This window comes from Protopterus annectens, chromosome 5.part0, assembly GCF_019279795.1.
Source record: "Protopterus annectens isolate FY-2018-M chromosome 5.part0, PAN1.0, whole genome shotgun sequence".
NCBI lineage: Eukaryota > Metazoa > Chordata > Ceratodontiformes > Protopteridae > Protopterus > Protopterus annectens.
Genome location: NC_056735.1, coordinates 1,237,641,428 through 1,237,657,094, shown reverse-complemented (window position 1 = coordinate 1,237,657,094; position 15,667 = coordinate 1,237,641,428). Strand labels below are relative to the sequence as shown.

Below are 15,667 nucleotides of genomic sequence, written 5' to 3'. Positions count from 1 at the left end.
AAACTGGAGAACCTCTTGCTGAAAGGTGACAACACTAACCGCTGCACCACCGTGGCCGCCCCAGAATGGAATAGATGAATATGCGTGGGTTATGTTCAAGCAACTTTATTACGTACAAACATATCAGGAAATGAAGTAAAGAAGTTTAACTTAGATAAACTTATAAACAGACTATCTCATTCTTGTTCAGTCCATGGAAATGCTCCTTAAAGGTGTAACGCGCACACATATTCTACAAAGAGTACACAAGGATATAAGTCTGGCAAAGACAAGCTGTCATTCACATTATGATTCAGTATTTTCTGAGCTGACAATTTGAAACCACTTGTAATTAAGTGAATGGCAAGTCTGAAACCCACAGTATCTTAAAAATGTCATTGTGCTAAGTCTTGCGATTGTTTGGCAAACTAACATGAAACCATGGTTGGCTTCCATAATAGTCAACATTTGCTTCATCAGGAAGTTTAATTCTCATAGTTTCCTAGGTTCATAGGCATACCTCTCAACCTGGAAACATCAAAAATCTGGACAAAGCCCCATGAAAAATAGGTACAAATCTGTACGATGATTAACATAACATTTGCATACATAATTATGCAGCCCCACACACTCTAATGGAATTGTGGGATATCATTCAAACACAAACTGAAGAACGGGCAATAAAAATATGGCCCCAGACCCTGTAATAAATGGCAACCATTTTTTTTTTATGTGTAGCAGTGGTGTTCACTGGGAAGGGAGAAGATGATAAACCTAAGGGTTTTGTTTTTGGTGACTTGCAGTATGTGGGTTTTATGGCAATAGTAGGGCATTTAATGTTAGGCAATATTCTAATCTTAGGAAAAAAATATTATAGTTTGCTAGGATCTCCAAAAGTCATTGTCCATAGCCTACTGACCAGTGGTGTAGCAGCTGTAGCTACAGTTTGTGCCACCCAGGGATGACTGAGTTTGCCACCCCCCCCTCACAAAATCATGGTTGAATGGGACCTCCACATACACAGCCCTCCCCCCTGCAGCTATTACATTGTCCCATTACTTGGCTATTTCACCCCATTTACCATAAACACTGTACTGCGCATACTGCTTTACTTCTGCAATATTGTGGATTTCATTTAAAAGTTGTTTTACATTTTACAGCACAAACACTAATAAATATATGTTAAACAAAGCAATGCAGTCTCAACAATAAAAATAGACTTAGCAATAAAACATCTCTGTCCTTGAAACTCACATTCATTGAAACAGCATTGAAACCCACATTCAAAGAAAATACATCTGGCCAGTGACAGATAAAGATTACTTTTGGGCTGTTTTCAAATCATAGGCCCCTTGCACATGAAACATACATGTGTTCTTTGACACACCCTCCTGATTGTATTAAATTATATTCCTTATATAATACAGTTGTATTAAATTATATTCCTTGTATAATATAGTACAGTTGTTAGAGGGCATTTTAAATTTATTGTTTTGAACATTTTTCCAGTAAACAATGAAACAAAATGCATGAGCCAGTAATTACAAAACTACCCAGTTCAGTACATTTCCATCATAAAAGTTTACTCAAACGTCTACAGTACACCAGTATCAGTAAATATGCACAATCTCTGCAGAAGTAAAAGTCATCTAAATAATTCCACATTAAAGAGATCTGTAACTAATGAAGAGGTTGCTGCTAGCAAACAACTTTATATTTCATTGTTTCATCTACAAATAAAGTGCCTGTTGCCCTTGAGGAATAAATTGCCTATGTTACATTAAGAAATGATAGCTAGTAATATTGGGAATGGATAGCAAACTGATAACAGGTTCATAGTTACTAGTTATCACCGCCAAAGAGGATATTCTCAGGACTGCAGTATCCACCCCTTTAAAAGTACAACATAGACACAGTACAGTATCAGTAATGCATCTACATACCGTGGGAGTAGAACCCACAGCCTTCTGTATCAGAAACAAGTATTCTACCTGTTATGCCACTAACAGTGGAAGCAGACTTCACATAAGCAAGTATTCTACCTGTTATGCTACTAACAGTGGAAGCAGACTTCACATAAGCAGCAGTAAACTTCTCTTCCCCTGAAGCTCTTAGCTAGCCAGCTCTTTATAAAATCCACTCGACACTTACTTGCATCTCTCAACTTTGCAGCACAAAAAATCTGGAAAAAAAAATAAATTTATACAGGGGACAAAAGCCCAAAAACCAGGGACACATTTTAAACATTGCTTGTATAATCTTGGAAGGTTGCTAGAATAAAATGTTGTGTTACCACAATGTGTTTCCTGAAAGATAGTAAGACTGAAACTTAAATGGTTATAATTTAGTGAATTCAGTTCTCACCATTGCTCTCAACCTCTTAGCACAAAACACATGGATAAAGACAATAATGGGGGAATACAGCCCCCAAACATATTCACTTCTCATCATAGCTCTCAACCTCTTAGCACAAAAAACCTGGACAAAGCCAATAATGGGGGAATACAGCCCCAAAAATAGGGACAAATTTCAAATATTGCTCTTATAAACATAAAAAATTGCTAGAATGAAAGGTTTTGTGTCACCATGTATTTTCTGAAGAATACGAAGTCTGAAATTCAAATGCCTGTCATGTAGTGGATTTAATCCTCAGTGATTTGCCGCAAAATTCCAGGAAACCACAGATTTTGTAAGGAACAGAACAAAAATATGAGGCAAAAATCTGGGCAGTTTTCACAAGTGGTGGTGGGTAGGGAGTTCAGGCCCTTGTTACTTATACCCAAGGTATAGAGTTTGAGCCTGAGTAACTCTAGCCACCAGGTATATTTAACTGGGGCATTACACACACACCCTACATTGAGCAAATAAACCACCCCTAAAATGCATAACACACAGCAGTTTTGTTCAAATGGAGCAGCCCAGCAAAGACTCATGCTCAAACAGACACACTTCCTAATCTGTTCAACACACCTACCTAGCCCAGATAAAAAGGAGCATGCAGACTAAAATGGATAACACACAGCAGCTTTGTTTAAATGGAGAAGCCTGAAGCCCAGCAAACAGCAGCTTTGTTCAAACGGAGCAGCCCAGCAAAGACTCGCGCTCAAACAGACACACTTCCTAATTTGTTCAACATACCTGCTTAGCCCAAATAAATACAGGAACAGAGCGGAATAAACTTAAGTACACACACCCTCTTGCAGAATACAATATATAGCCCAGCAAATGGAGCAGCCAAAATAAATACTTCAAATTGCATGCAGCAGGATAAATTACAGCAGACAAAAATGCCGAGCAAAGACTTGCAGAATAAAATACATAACACACAGTAGCTTTGTTTAAATGGAGAAGCCTAGCAAACAGCAGCTTTCTTCAAACGGAGCTGCACTCCAGCAAAGACTTGCACTCAAATGGACACTTCTTAAATTGTTCAAAACAGAGCATACTTACTTGTTCCTAGTTTGCAACAGAATAATACATGCAGCAGCCCAGCCCAGCATGAAGCAGAAAGATAACCGGCATACCTCTCAACCATACCAATTAACCGGACTTCAGATGGAGCATGCAGCAGGAATAAATTAAATAAATAAAGCAGCCCAAAGAAATACACACAGCAGCAGGATGAAATAAATGCACACAGCAGGTAGCTCAGCAAAGACTTGCAAACAGAGCATTGCAGCAGGATAAATTAAATAAATGCACAGCAGCAGACAGCCCAGTAAGGACACATACCAGACTTTACAGCGGTTTGTTCAATTATTGAAATGGCGCAAGCAGCCCAGAACGGGCAACTTGCAGCAGTAAAATATCACACACTGAATGGACGCCTTGAAGCAGAATAAATGAAATACATAGGTCATTCACCTTGCATTAGGATAAATTAAGTACACAGTTTCAGCAAAACATCACACACATTCAAGCAACAGTAATTGTTCAGAGTTTGTTCGGACGTTACACAGTTCATGGACTTAATAAACATTTCGTTCTGAATGGAGCGAGCGGCACAGCAAATAAAACAGAGCTAACGGAGGAATTTGAATGGAGTTTTACACATTTCTTCTTTTTTTACCCCCTGAAGGCTGACTCTGCATATTCCCCTCAAAAACAGTTCAAACTAAATCTCTGAGAACAGGCAGTAGCTGATGTCATCACACACGCCCTGTAGGCTGGTGATGCGTGGTAATGTCAGCTACAAAAAATAAATAAATAAAAATAAAAAAATTGGGAATTAAAGGAGCCACTTGGGAATTCGTGGCACTCCCAATTTTTACCGTCAAAACCAGTAAATACAGAGGAATTCAGTATGGTTTAGAGGTCTGTTCATAGGTGTGCACTAGGCTAATGGCCCTGGAGCCTTCACAAGCCTAGCCCTTAGGATTACCCTGGCATCATGCCATCCGACCTTAGTTCCCAGTGCCTCTGTCGAGAAGAGCCACTGGAGTGATTGCTGGGGTGAATTTTCTATTTCTCATCCACTCATCAAGATTTCTCTTGAAGAGGGCCAGTGAGGTGCTCTGTTTGACATGTATGGGAAGTCTATTCCATAGCATGGGCAGTCTCTGGGTTATGCACCTGTCCCTCCAGAACATTTTGTTGATTGTGGCAATGAGGTTGAGGTCTCTGGAGCATGTGAGGCACAGGGATTGTGATTTCTTTAAATGTAACATTTCTAACAGAGGTGGGTTAGACATGGCTTTGTAAGTCAAGCAGAGATCGCCTCTAAGTAGGCGATATGGGACAAAGAATAGTTGGAGTTTTTTGAGTCTGTCCATATAAGACAAGTGTTTAAGGCCTAGGATCCTCTTTTTGAGGTACTTTGGTGGCCTCTCCAGTTGTTGCAGGTGTCTAGTGAGGTACATGCCAAATGGAGCATTGCACTCAATGATTGGCCTAATGAGGGAAGAGTAGAGGTGAGTCAATGACCTCCTTCTTCCTGGATACAAAACCCTTAGTAATGAGATGTGCCACATAGAAGGACTTTCTGACCACAGAGGCAGTGTGGTGGTCAAAAGAGAGGTTGCTGTCAACCTGTGTTCCCAGATCTCTTATAACACCTTCTGTTTCCAGTGCACTATAATTGATGTGGTAATTCATGGGAACTGGGTTTTTCCCAAAGGGGATGACAACATCTTTTGGCATTGAACTTAAGGCCATGGTTCTGACACCAGTCATTGGTCTCAGTGAGGCCTTTCTGTAGGATGTCAACATCACTTGGGGAGTTAATAATGGCTCCCAAATTGCAATCATCTTCAAACTTTGTCAGCCAGAGACCCTTTGTGTTGGCCTGGACTTCTGAGAAGTAAATACCAAACAGGAGAGGACCCAGGACCGAACCCTGTGGGACTCCAGTTGTGACTGGTCATCAGTCTGACTTGGAGTCATCAACTTTCACACTGTGGGTTCTATCTGTGAGCCAGTTTGCAACCCACCTAGTGATATAGGGGTTGATGCCTAGTTTAGTGAGCTTCATGAAAAGGCTTGTCATAAAAGGCAATGCTTGACCTTGATATTGCCATATCCCACACCAAGCTCACAGCTAATCTCAGTGACTGTAATGACTGTAAAAGTATATTCTTACTTACCAGTTGCCATACTGCTTTACAAGTAGATATACACAAAAAGGACTGTTACTGCAGGACAATGAAAGTTGCATTAGTATTACACCTGTTGAAGATCTTTGGCTGGTATATACAGGTGACTGTATGTAACATTGCAGTTGTTTGGAACTGAAATGAAATCGAAGATCTTGAAGTGAGTTATTTGGGAAACTGAGGTCAGTGTGTGGGAGCACCCTGAACCAGTGCCACTAAAAATGTTTGAATCAATTGGAATCTTGTTATGATCGATGAATGAAAACCACAAATTAAGGAAGCAGAATTTTGCTGAACACTTTAAAAAACACTAGTATGAACATACCACAATATTTTTAATGCTGTTGCCAGTGATAAAAATCCATAAGCAAAGCAAAACAGTACAAGGAGCTGTGACCATTTTAAAATTCCAAAACCAAAGAAGGACAGCCAATACCCATTAGCCTGCTTCTATGGACTAAAGAAAAGTGTCTTGTTACACAGAAGGCAATAGCAACATACAAAGTCAAGTTGAAATGTGCTTCAGTATGCAGCAACTATTTGTTGTTATGGTTGATTGAGTGTGGAGATGCATTGTAAGGCTCAAAGTAAAAAAATAAAAAAATGGATGTAACTGATTTCTTGAAGCTTTGGAGATTACATCATGTAAAAAATAATTATTTTTCACTGTGACCTACGTACTGTTCCCTTTTGTACTACAGCACCTGATGCTGTAATGCGTTTAGCCTGTTATGGTAATTCTACATGATTTCTGCACAACTCATTTTAAAAGTCTCTGCTTTTCTGAAAAGCACATTTAAATTGTTTCCCAGCAGTTGAGTTACTGTTTATTGTGCCTTGTTTTACAGATATTTTTTTTTCTCTCATGAAGTATGTTTTTATGTCGTTTGGTTTGGGTTTAATGTTGTTTTATTGAAAATGTTGTTTCAAGGGTTTTTCAATAGTTTCTTTTCCTTATTTTGCTTGAGTATTATTTCTCTATTTCATAAGTGATTTTTTCCATGTGCAGTTGATGCTGTTTAGTTGGGTTTTATCCAGTGTTTATTAAGATTTTGATCAAATTTCAGTGTTGGCATTTTTTATTATTACTGTGGGAACTGTGTGATCATTGTTGATTCTATTTTGATTTTCCTTTCTTTTAGTATCTTGGTCATTTGATTTATTTCAATTTAGTAGATCAGTGTGCAAGATAAATGTTCAGAGGCTTGTAGTGTTTCTTATTTCCTCCACTATTATGTGACCATGAAGTTAGTAAGCATAAGTAAGGAATGGAGGTGAAGTTGAATCCATGCTTTTCAGAAATCCATTCGATCATGAGATTTGACTCCAGTACATAGGTTTATAGGCAGGTACTAGGCTATTGGCCCTAGGGCCTATATAAGCCTAGCCAAAAAAATACCTTGGCTTTCACCAGCCAAGAAAACAATTTTCCTGTGCCCCTGTCGAGCAGAGCCACAGAAGTGATCCCCGGGGTGAATTTCCTATTTCCCATCCAGTCATCAAGTTTTTTCCTTAAAGAGTGCTAATGAGAGCTTTGTTTGATACAGATAGGTAGTTTGTTCCAGAGTATGGGAAGTCTATGGGACAGGAATCTATCCTTCCAGCGTGTTCTATTTATTGTGGTGACAAGGTTTAGGTCAATAAAGCGTGTAGCTTGGAGGGTTGCGATTTCTTTAAGTGGAGCATGTCTAACAGCTCTGGGTTTGACATAGCTTTGTATGTTAGGCAGAGATTGCCTCTGAGTAGGTGATATGTGACGGAGTAAAGCTGGAGTTTTTTGAGACGGTCTGCATAGGGCATCTGTTTGAGGCCAATAATCCTCTTTGTGAGGTATTTCTGTGGCATTTCCAGTTGTTGTAGATGTCTTTTGAGGTACATACCAAAAGGAGCATTGTACTCTATAATGGGTCTAATGAGTGATGAGTACAGGGGAACAATTACCACTTTTTTCCTGAATGAGAAACCTTTCTGGTGATGAGGTGTGCCACATAGAAGGATTTCCTGACTACTGTGGCAATGTGATTATCAAAGGAGAGACTACTGTCCACCTGTGTCCCAAGGTCTCCTATCACACTTTCGATGTTAAGTAGACTACCGCCTATGTGGTAGCTCATGGGTACAGAGTTTTTACCAAAGGGGATGACAATGCACTTTTTGGCATTGAGCTTGAGGCCATGGCTTTGACACCAGGCATCTGTCTCAATGAGGCCCTTTTGTAGGATATCCACATCATTAGGAGTTTCAGTTATGACTCCTAGTTTGCAGTCATCTGTGAACTTCATTAGCCAAAGACTTCTGTGTTAGCCTGTACTTCAGAGAAGTAGATACCAAACAGGAGAGGACCCAGGACTGAACACTGTGGTACTCCACTTGTCACTGGTCTGAAGTTGGATTTGGAGTCTGCTACTTTCACAGTGTGGGTTCTGTCAGTGAGCCAGTTGGTAACCCATCTTGTGACATAGGGATTTATACCTAGTTTAGTGAGTTTATCTATAATTCCAGAGTGGGGTTGGTGTTGAAAGCCTTGGTGAGATCTTGATAGGCTGTGTGAACCACCTTACCCTCATCTATGGCTTTGGTGATTGCTTCAAAGAAGTCTATCAGGTTTAGGAGACATAATCTGCCTTTTACAAACCAGAACTGGGTGGGGTCCAGAGTTTTGAGATTACCAATGTCTTTGTTTATATGTTCCATGATGATACGTTCCATGGCCTTGCAGACCAGGCTCATCAGGCTAATGGGGCAGCAGTTCCCGGGGTCCATGGTGGAGTCCCTCTTTGTGGAGTGGGTACAAAACCTGAGGTAAGGCTACGACTGAACATGGTACTTAGGTGGGGTGCCAGTTCATTCTGTAGTTCGTGTATAATGCAGCCTGGGATGTTGTCAGGTCTCATGGATGCTGTGTTCTTGGCTTTGGAGAGTATGGTTTTTACCTGTGCAGCCGTGATTACAGGAACTTTGCATTCTTCTGGTATAGAGATGGGCCCTTTAGGGAGTGAGAGGGAGGTAAAGTTAGCATTAAACCTATCTGCAGGATGTTGGCAATTTCAGTTGGTTCTGTATACTTAGTGCCATTGTTATGTAACTCAGAGCAGGTCTAAGTGTTGCCATTGAGATTCTTGATATAGCTATAGAATGCTTTGTGCTTGTCTTTAGAAACAGTGGCAATTTTGTTTTCATAACTAGCTTTGGAGGATTTTATGAGGGATCTCAGCTTCTTACTGAGGCTGACCAGGGAGTTCATCCAATCATGGGATTTTACTCTTTTTTGCAGCAGTTTATTTCTTCTTTTGTAGAGTTTGTTTATGGCAGGGGACCACCAGATTGGCTTCCTTTTTTTGGAGGATAGCGTCTTGGTTTGCTTATAAAGTGCATTTGTGTAGGATTCAGCAGTCATACCTCTATTGTCCATCTGCATTGGTGTCATGAAGTTTGCCACTTCTGTCTTAAGAAGCATGAAGTTGGCTTTGGAGACATTTTTTATGGTGGTTTCCCTAATGGGGGGTGGGGGCATGAAGAGGATGTCTAGGGTGATTAGCTTGTGGTCGGATCTGACCAGCAAGGAACTGACCTCTGGTGTGGAACACTGGTCACCCATGTTGGTAATGACCAGGTGTAGGATATTACTGCCCCTGGTGGGGGTGTGGATAAGTTGATCCAAGGCGTTGGAATTTATGAGTTCCAGAAAACGTTGAGCAAAACAGTCGGTACGTGAGTAGTTTTCCCAGTTAATGGTGGGGTAGTTGAAGTCGCCCATTATTAGGGTGTTAGGTTGTACCCTAATATTTTCCAGTGTATCAAGAAATGAGGAGTGGGAATCCTGGGGCATGGTGGGGGGGGGGGGTCTATATCACATTATCAAAGTTTCAGAACTTCAAACATCATATGGTTGACACCGTATGATCAAAGTACTGAAACTTCGAAAATGTAAAAAAAAAAATAAAAAAACAAATAAAACAAAACTGACTGCTGTAAGCAGGGGGGCAAGTAACCCCTGCACCCTCCACACCCCCCGCTACTTAAATATACCAACTCCGAGATCACGCTACAGCGTGGGAAAGGGAAACCTTTCCTTTCCTGCACCTAACTCCATTAAAGTGTGATCTCGCAATTGGTATATTTAAGTAGCGGGGTGTGTAGGGGGTGCAGGTGGGCTTGCCCCCCTGCTTACAGCAGTTACTTTTATTTATTTATTTATTTTTTTTTACATTTTTGAATTTTGAGTACTTCAATCATATGGTGTCGACCATATGGTGTTCGAAGTTCTGAAACTAAGATAATGTAATATAGACCCTGGTGGGGGATCTGTAGCAAGCTACAGTTTGGATTGTGGTCTTGCCAGAATTAGTTGCACTTGGATAATCTCGGATGCATTATGCTGAGCAGCTAGCCTGGGGGTGTGGATATCCTTAATGAATATGGACACGCCTCCAACTTTAGTGTTTCAGTCCAGGTTATGTGGCTGAAAGGTGTGATATGAATTATAGCCTGGTAATGCAGGGGTGCTCTTTGGAGCCTTGAACCAGGTCTCTGTCACTGCACAGATGTCAATGTTCTCCATTTTAAGGAGTGCCTCAAGTGAGTGCATTTTGAGGTTTAAACTTCTAGCATTGAGTAGCATTACCATCAGATTTTGCTTGCTTGTACCTATTACAGTGGTGAATTTTTCATTTGAACCTTGCCTAAATAAGGCACTATAGGGGTGGCAAGAGCCTTAGCCAGTATCCGGAATAACCAAGGGTGACAGGTACAGACCATCTATGGCAAAGTATCATAATCTGTCAGTCATGTCATCCCAGGCAGACAGATACTGGATCCCCTTAGAATTACACCAGAAGCTTAGCCAATTGCTTGAAGTCAATCATTTTGTCTTTGCACTGTGGTATCATTCTGGGTGATGGCAGGATGCTACTCAGGGCTAGGGTCATACCTGCCTAGGCTACAAGATCAGAGAGCGCCTCCATGTCTCTTTTCATGTAGTCCAGGGAGGTACGTCATTCACACCAACATGGACAATGACAGAGTAATATTTGTATTAGTTGTGGAGTGACCTGAGTGCGTGCGTTATGTGGCAGATCCTGGCACCTGACAGGCAGCTGACAGTAACTTTCTCCTTGTTTAGCTTAGTGAGTGGAACATCAGTGTGCTTGACTATAGAGTCACCTATGACTAGAGTGTTGGGTACGTTCTTATGCCTTATGGGCTGTGGTTGGGTGGCACACTGAGTTTGTGGGCTGTATGTCATTTGGGTTGTGTTGGGGGGTGGAGGTTGCTTGTGTTTCTGCTTTGGAGGTCTCTGTTGCTTGGGCAGATATTTATTGAGAGCGTCCATAAATGTAGGTGTGTGTTTTGTGTTTCTATGTGTGTGTTTTGGTGGTGTAGGTTTTGAGGAACTATGTGATGAGTGTGGTGTGGTGCAAGTGTTAACCCTCTCCTCTTGACTGTCTAGTCCAGTCTTGGGTGAAGTGAGCTTTGCTTCCAGTTTGGCTATATAAGTGCATCTCTCACAGGTTGTAGTGTTGGGTGGTAGGAGGAGAGAGTTGTCTGTGTACATGAGGCAATTGCTGCATTGCCCCAAGATGCCCAGATTCATCAGGTAGACAGGAGAAAACACCGGGAGCTGACCCACAGACATGCCTGGATACTTGCTTATTTATTAAGTACTAAAAACTGTTTACCTCTAGACAAGTGAGGAAAGTTGAGTGCTGTAGTAATTTGTAGCTTATTTAGTGGTTACAATGAGTTCTGAACAAGTGTTGAGTTCAAAGAAACAGATTTGAGTGCTAAAACTAAAACACTGGCTAGTTCTAAGGGAAAATTTGAAGAACAGACTTTATGGCGCCGGGAATATTTTAACCCTAGCTAAGTGGCAATGCATAAAGTGTATTTTTTTAATATAACAGTAGCAAATGAGCAAACTGATTTAAACAAATTAACCAATAAAAAGCTAAAAACTGAGCCCCATTCCAGCAGTCTTCGATCCGACAAGTTCTAACTGCACACTCCTGCCACTAGGGTGCAGGGGAATCTTCTCCAGAAAAAGATGGCCCAGATTAGTGCTCAAGTTATACAAACAAAGCTAGATTCAGCAGATCTGAATCTAGTCTTACGCTACAGCAAACAAGGCGTACCAATTTCAGAAAGAAACAGTTCAAATAAGCAGGCACAATAAGCCTTTAACCAGAAACTCCCAGCTCAGAAGGGCAGAATCTACCCTCTCCTACCACAAGAATGCAGACCACACCTTTTTAATGTAAAATAACTGACCCTAGGCCCAAGTGCTTAAACCAGAACAAATACACTTTTAGAATACAAGACACTAAGCCTTCAATCAGCAACTCCCAACTTAGAAGGGTGTAAGCTACCTGTTCTGCCACAACAGTGAAGACCACAAACCTTCTTAATGTAAAACAACAGGTCTGAAGGCCAAGTGTTCAAACCAAAGGCTTAGAATAACAGTTAGATTTTAATCAGGCTACTGACAAGCAGTAATAAATGCAGCAGAATAAATGCAATTAAGCACTTTTAAGAACAGGCAGCAAAAGCGAATTAAAGTAATAAAGTTGGAAGAAACACAAATACAGGAAAAGCAGATGAATAAAGTGCAATTTTTTTATAACAATATATAATGAGCAAACTGGGTTAATCAAATTACCCAGTTAACCGGTAAAAAAGCTCAAAACTGAGCCCTGTTCCAGCAGTCTTCAATCAGCCAGCCAAACCACTCAGATACATATATATCTGTATTTATATATCTATATCTATATGTATATATATCAATCTATATCTATATATATATATATATATATATATATATATATATATATATATATATATATATATATATAGATATATACATAGATACACACGTATGCTTAACTATACATAACTAAAATAATGTACTGGAGTCACTATTTAAAACTTGTACTTCAAACATAACAGCAATATCGTAAACAAATTCTTGCGCAGACTATACAGATACAGAGCAGATACTCCTTGCCTAACTGTGGTATGAATACAAATGTTTACCATTTTCTTGATTTGTAGCTCTTATGACTTTATTGTATGTTAAAAAGTTATTTGTGCACAACATTAAAAAGCCATTAGAGAACTAAAGATGACCCTGTACAAACATGTTAATAGCCGCATAGAGGCAGCTGTACCCATCAGGAAGAAGTACAGAACTAACTCAAAAAGCAAGCCACCCTGGTGGAATCACAAAATCAATCAGATGTATAACAGGAGGAAGAAAACCACATCAAAAATTAGGAGGTGCAAAACCCAGCAGGCTAAAAGCACTTTCATCAAATTAACAAACAACTCAGAGGACAAAAAATCATTCTTTAGCTATGTCCGCAACCTCAAAGGCAATACACAATTGTGTGCTCATTGTAAATGGAGTCACCTATACTTAGCCAGAAGTTATAGCAAACCTCCTGGATGATAAATTCAGCTGCAGCATTACTCCTCTCTCCCCTAAACCTTCCCTCAGGAAATATCATCAAATGTAACTCCCCCTACTATCACTAGGGAACAGGTCCTTAATGCTCTCTCTAAGACCAAGAACACTGCATCAATGGGCCCAGGCAATATCCCAGGATGGCTTCTAAATAGCATGAAACATGACCTATCAGGGCCTCTGGAATTACTATTTAACTGTAGCCTCCAAACAGGCTTCGTGCCTCATGAATGGAGAAAAGCAACAGTCATCCCTCTGCAGAGAAGTGGGCCACCTACAGACCCTGGAAACTACAGACCCATAAATCTCAGTAGTCTTATATGCAATGCCATGGAAAGAATTATCATGGAGATGATCGCTAGAGATACAGTATAGTAAACCTCCAGACACTGGACCCAGCCCAATTTGGTTTTGTCAAGGGCAGATCATGCCTACTAAACCTGGTGGACTTCTTTGAGAAGGTGACCAAAGCAGTGGATGAGGGCAAAATCGTTCACACTGCCTATCTTGACCTTGCCAAGGCATTTGACACAATAGCCCACTTGGGCATTGTTTACAAACTGAAGAGGGTAGGTACTAACCCATTTGTCACCTGGTAGATAGCCAACTGGCTCACAGACAGGACTCAGGAAGTTAGAATTGGGGAGTCCACCTCTACACAAAGGCCAGTCACAAGTGGAGTCCCTCAGGGATCAGTCCTCGGACCGCTCCTTGTTAGCATTTACTTCTCAGAAGTCAGGGCCATTGTCAGTGGTCTCTGGCTGACTACATTTGCAGATGATTGAAAGTTAGGAGCTGTTATTGAATTTCACACTGACACAAATATTCTCCAGGAAGAGCTGACACAGACAAACAAATGGTGTCAGAGCCATGGACTAAAACTAAATGCCAAGAAATGCATAGTAGTGTCCTTTGGGAAGTCATCTATCCCTGGTAACTATCATATTGACAACACACCCCTTAGAGTTGACCCAGTAGTAAGGGACGTAGGGACCCACATAGATAATAATCTAGCCTTTGATCATCACATGTCTACAGTGGTGAGGAAATCATTCTATGTTGCGCAACTTATAAACAAAAGTATGACATTTAAGTCTAAGGAAGTCATTCCACTATATTCGTCATTCATCAGACCTATCATTGAGTACAATGCCCTCTTTGGTATGTACCTAACCAGATATATCCAACAACTGGAACGTCCACAGAGGTTCCTCACTAAAGAATTCAGGGTGTAAGTAATATGTCCTATGCAGACTGCATCAAGGCCCTTTCCCTGTACTCTGTCTCCTACAGGCTTTTGAGGGGAGAGCTATGCCTGATATACAGGGCATTGTCAGACCCCACTCTGATGAACCTCCTGCATATCCACCAAACCAACAGTACCAGAATTACCCATTCTAAAGACTTAAACCTTGCCTGTGATATAAATAGGACCTGCTGGAGAGATAGGTATGTATCCCAGAGACTACCCTGTCTATGGAACAGGCTCCCCATCCATGTGAAATAGAGTTCCTCCCTAACCCAATTTAAGTGCAACTTGAGCAATTGGATGGGAAACCAGAAATTCATAATGCAAACAGGTAATCTGTAGATGGTTCATCTCCCAGGCCCATGCTTACACATATCAGGGGTTTCAGAACTTGTCAGAGATTTGGGATGCATGGCTAGGGTTAAAAAAGCCCATGTGGTCATTAGCCTAGTAAACACCAATGAACCAATGAGAATATTTCTTTGTCAGTTTCTGTTATCTTAGTTGAAATTTAAGTACAACACATAGCAGCATTTGAATGAAGGACACATTAAGTGTCACTCAAATATAGATGTGAAAATCTAAACAGGTCATCAACAGTCTCTTAGCCTTAATGTGATCCAAGGGCAGTTTTAGATATTTCATGCACCTGATCATTATTTCTACTCTTTATCTAATATTTATTTGTATTTTTAGGCTGATGATAATTTATGTAATATGATATAATCTGTTGTTTCCCTTAGGCTTTATCAGTGCTGAAACACTCACTGATGGCTTTCAACCAACCAAAGAAGCAAGAAATGCTGAAACTTTTCTTCTTGTTTTCTGTGCAGTTTCTTGTTAGGGAGGTAAGCCATAAAACTATTTATATTTATTTACTGGTCTGTGTTCTTAATGAAAAGTCCTGTCATGTCACCCATGTGGTCATAAGTAGAATGTTCAGCATACTGAAAATTACTTTTAAACACTGGCTTGATTCCATGTATTCTTATAAAAATGTAAGAAATGTTATTCAGAAGTGCATCTCTGAGCAGTTATTACTTTGGAGTGAGTCACAGATGGTTTTATGACAGCAGTTCACTTAATGAGTGACTGACACTCAAACATGAGATTACCAAACAGAACTGAAAGTCAAACAGTGACGATTAAAAATGACTTTGACATTCTTAAAGCTTTTTTCAATGGGAGGGGCTTCACACCCCTCTGCACTGACCTACATCCCCTGGTATTTATATATACTAACTGTAAGATCATTGCATCCCATGGTAAAACTCATCATCTCTAAGAAACCACAGTCTCAGAAACACAGAGGGTGTACTTGTGATCCTGAAAATGCAGACCAGCAGACTGTGGCAAACCGCAAATATTTAATGTTGTGCTAAAAAGCAC

The 15,667-nt window shown here is 40.4% G+C and overlaps 1 protein-coding gene across 1 annotated transcript in view; it reads left to right on the top strand.

Annotated features, from left to right (window-relative positions):
- LOC122802345 (probable ATP-dependent RNA helicase DDX60) overlaps positions 1–15,667 on the top strand; it is a 270,630-nt gene that overhangs the window by 113,883 nt on the left and 141,080 nt on the right. The window contains exon 2 of the mRNA XM_044071982.1: positions 15,022–15,126. Within this exon, the coding sequence (XP_043927917.1) occupies positions 15,022–15,126 (105 nt within the window). The remainder of the gene's footprint in view (positions 1–15,021; positions 15,127–15,667) is intronic.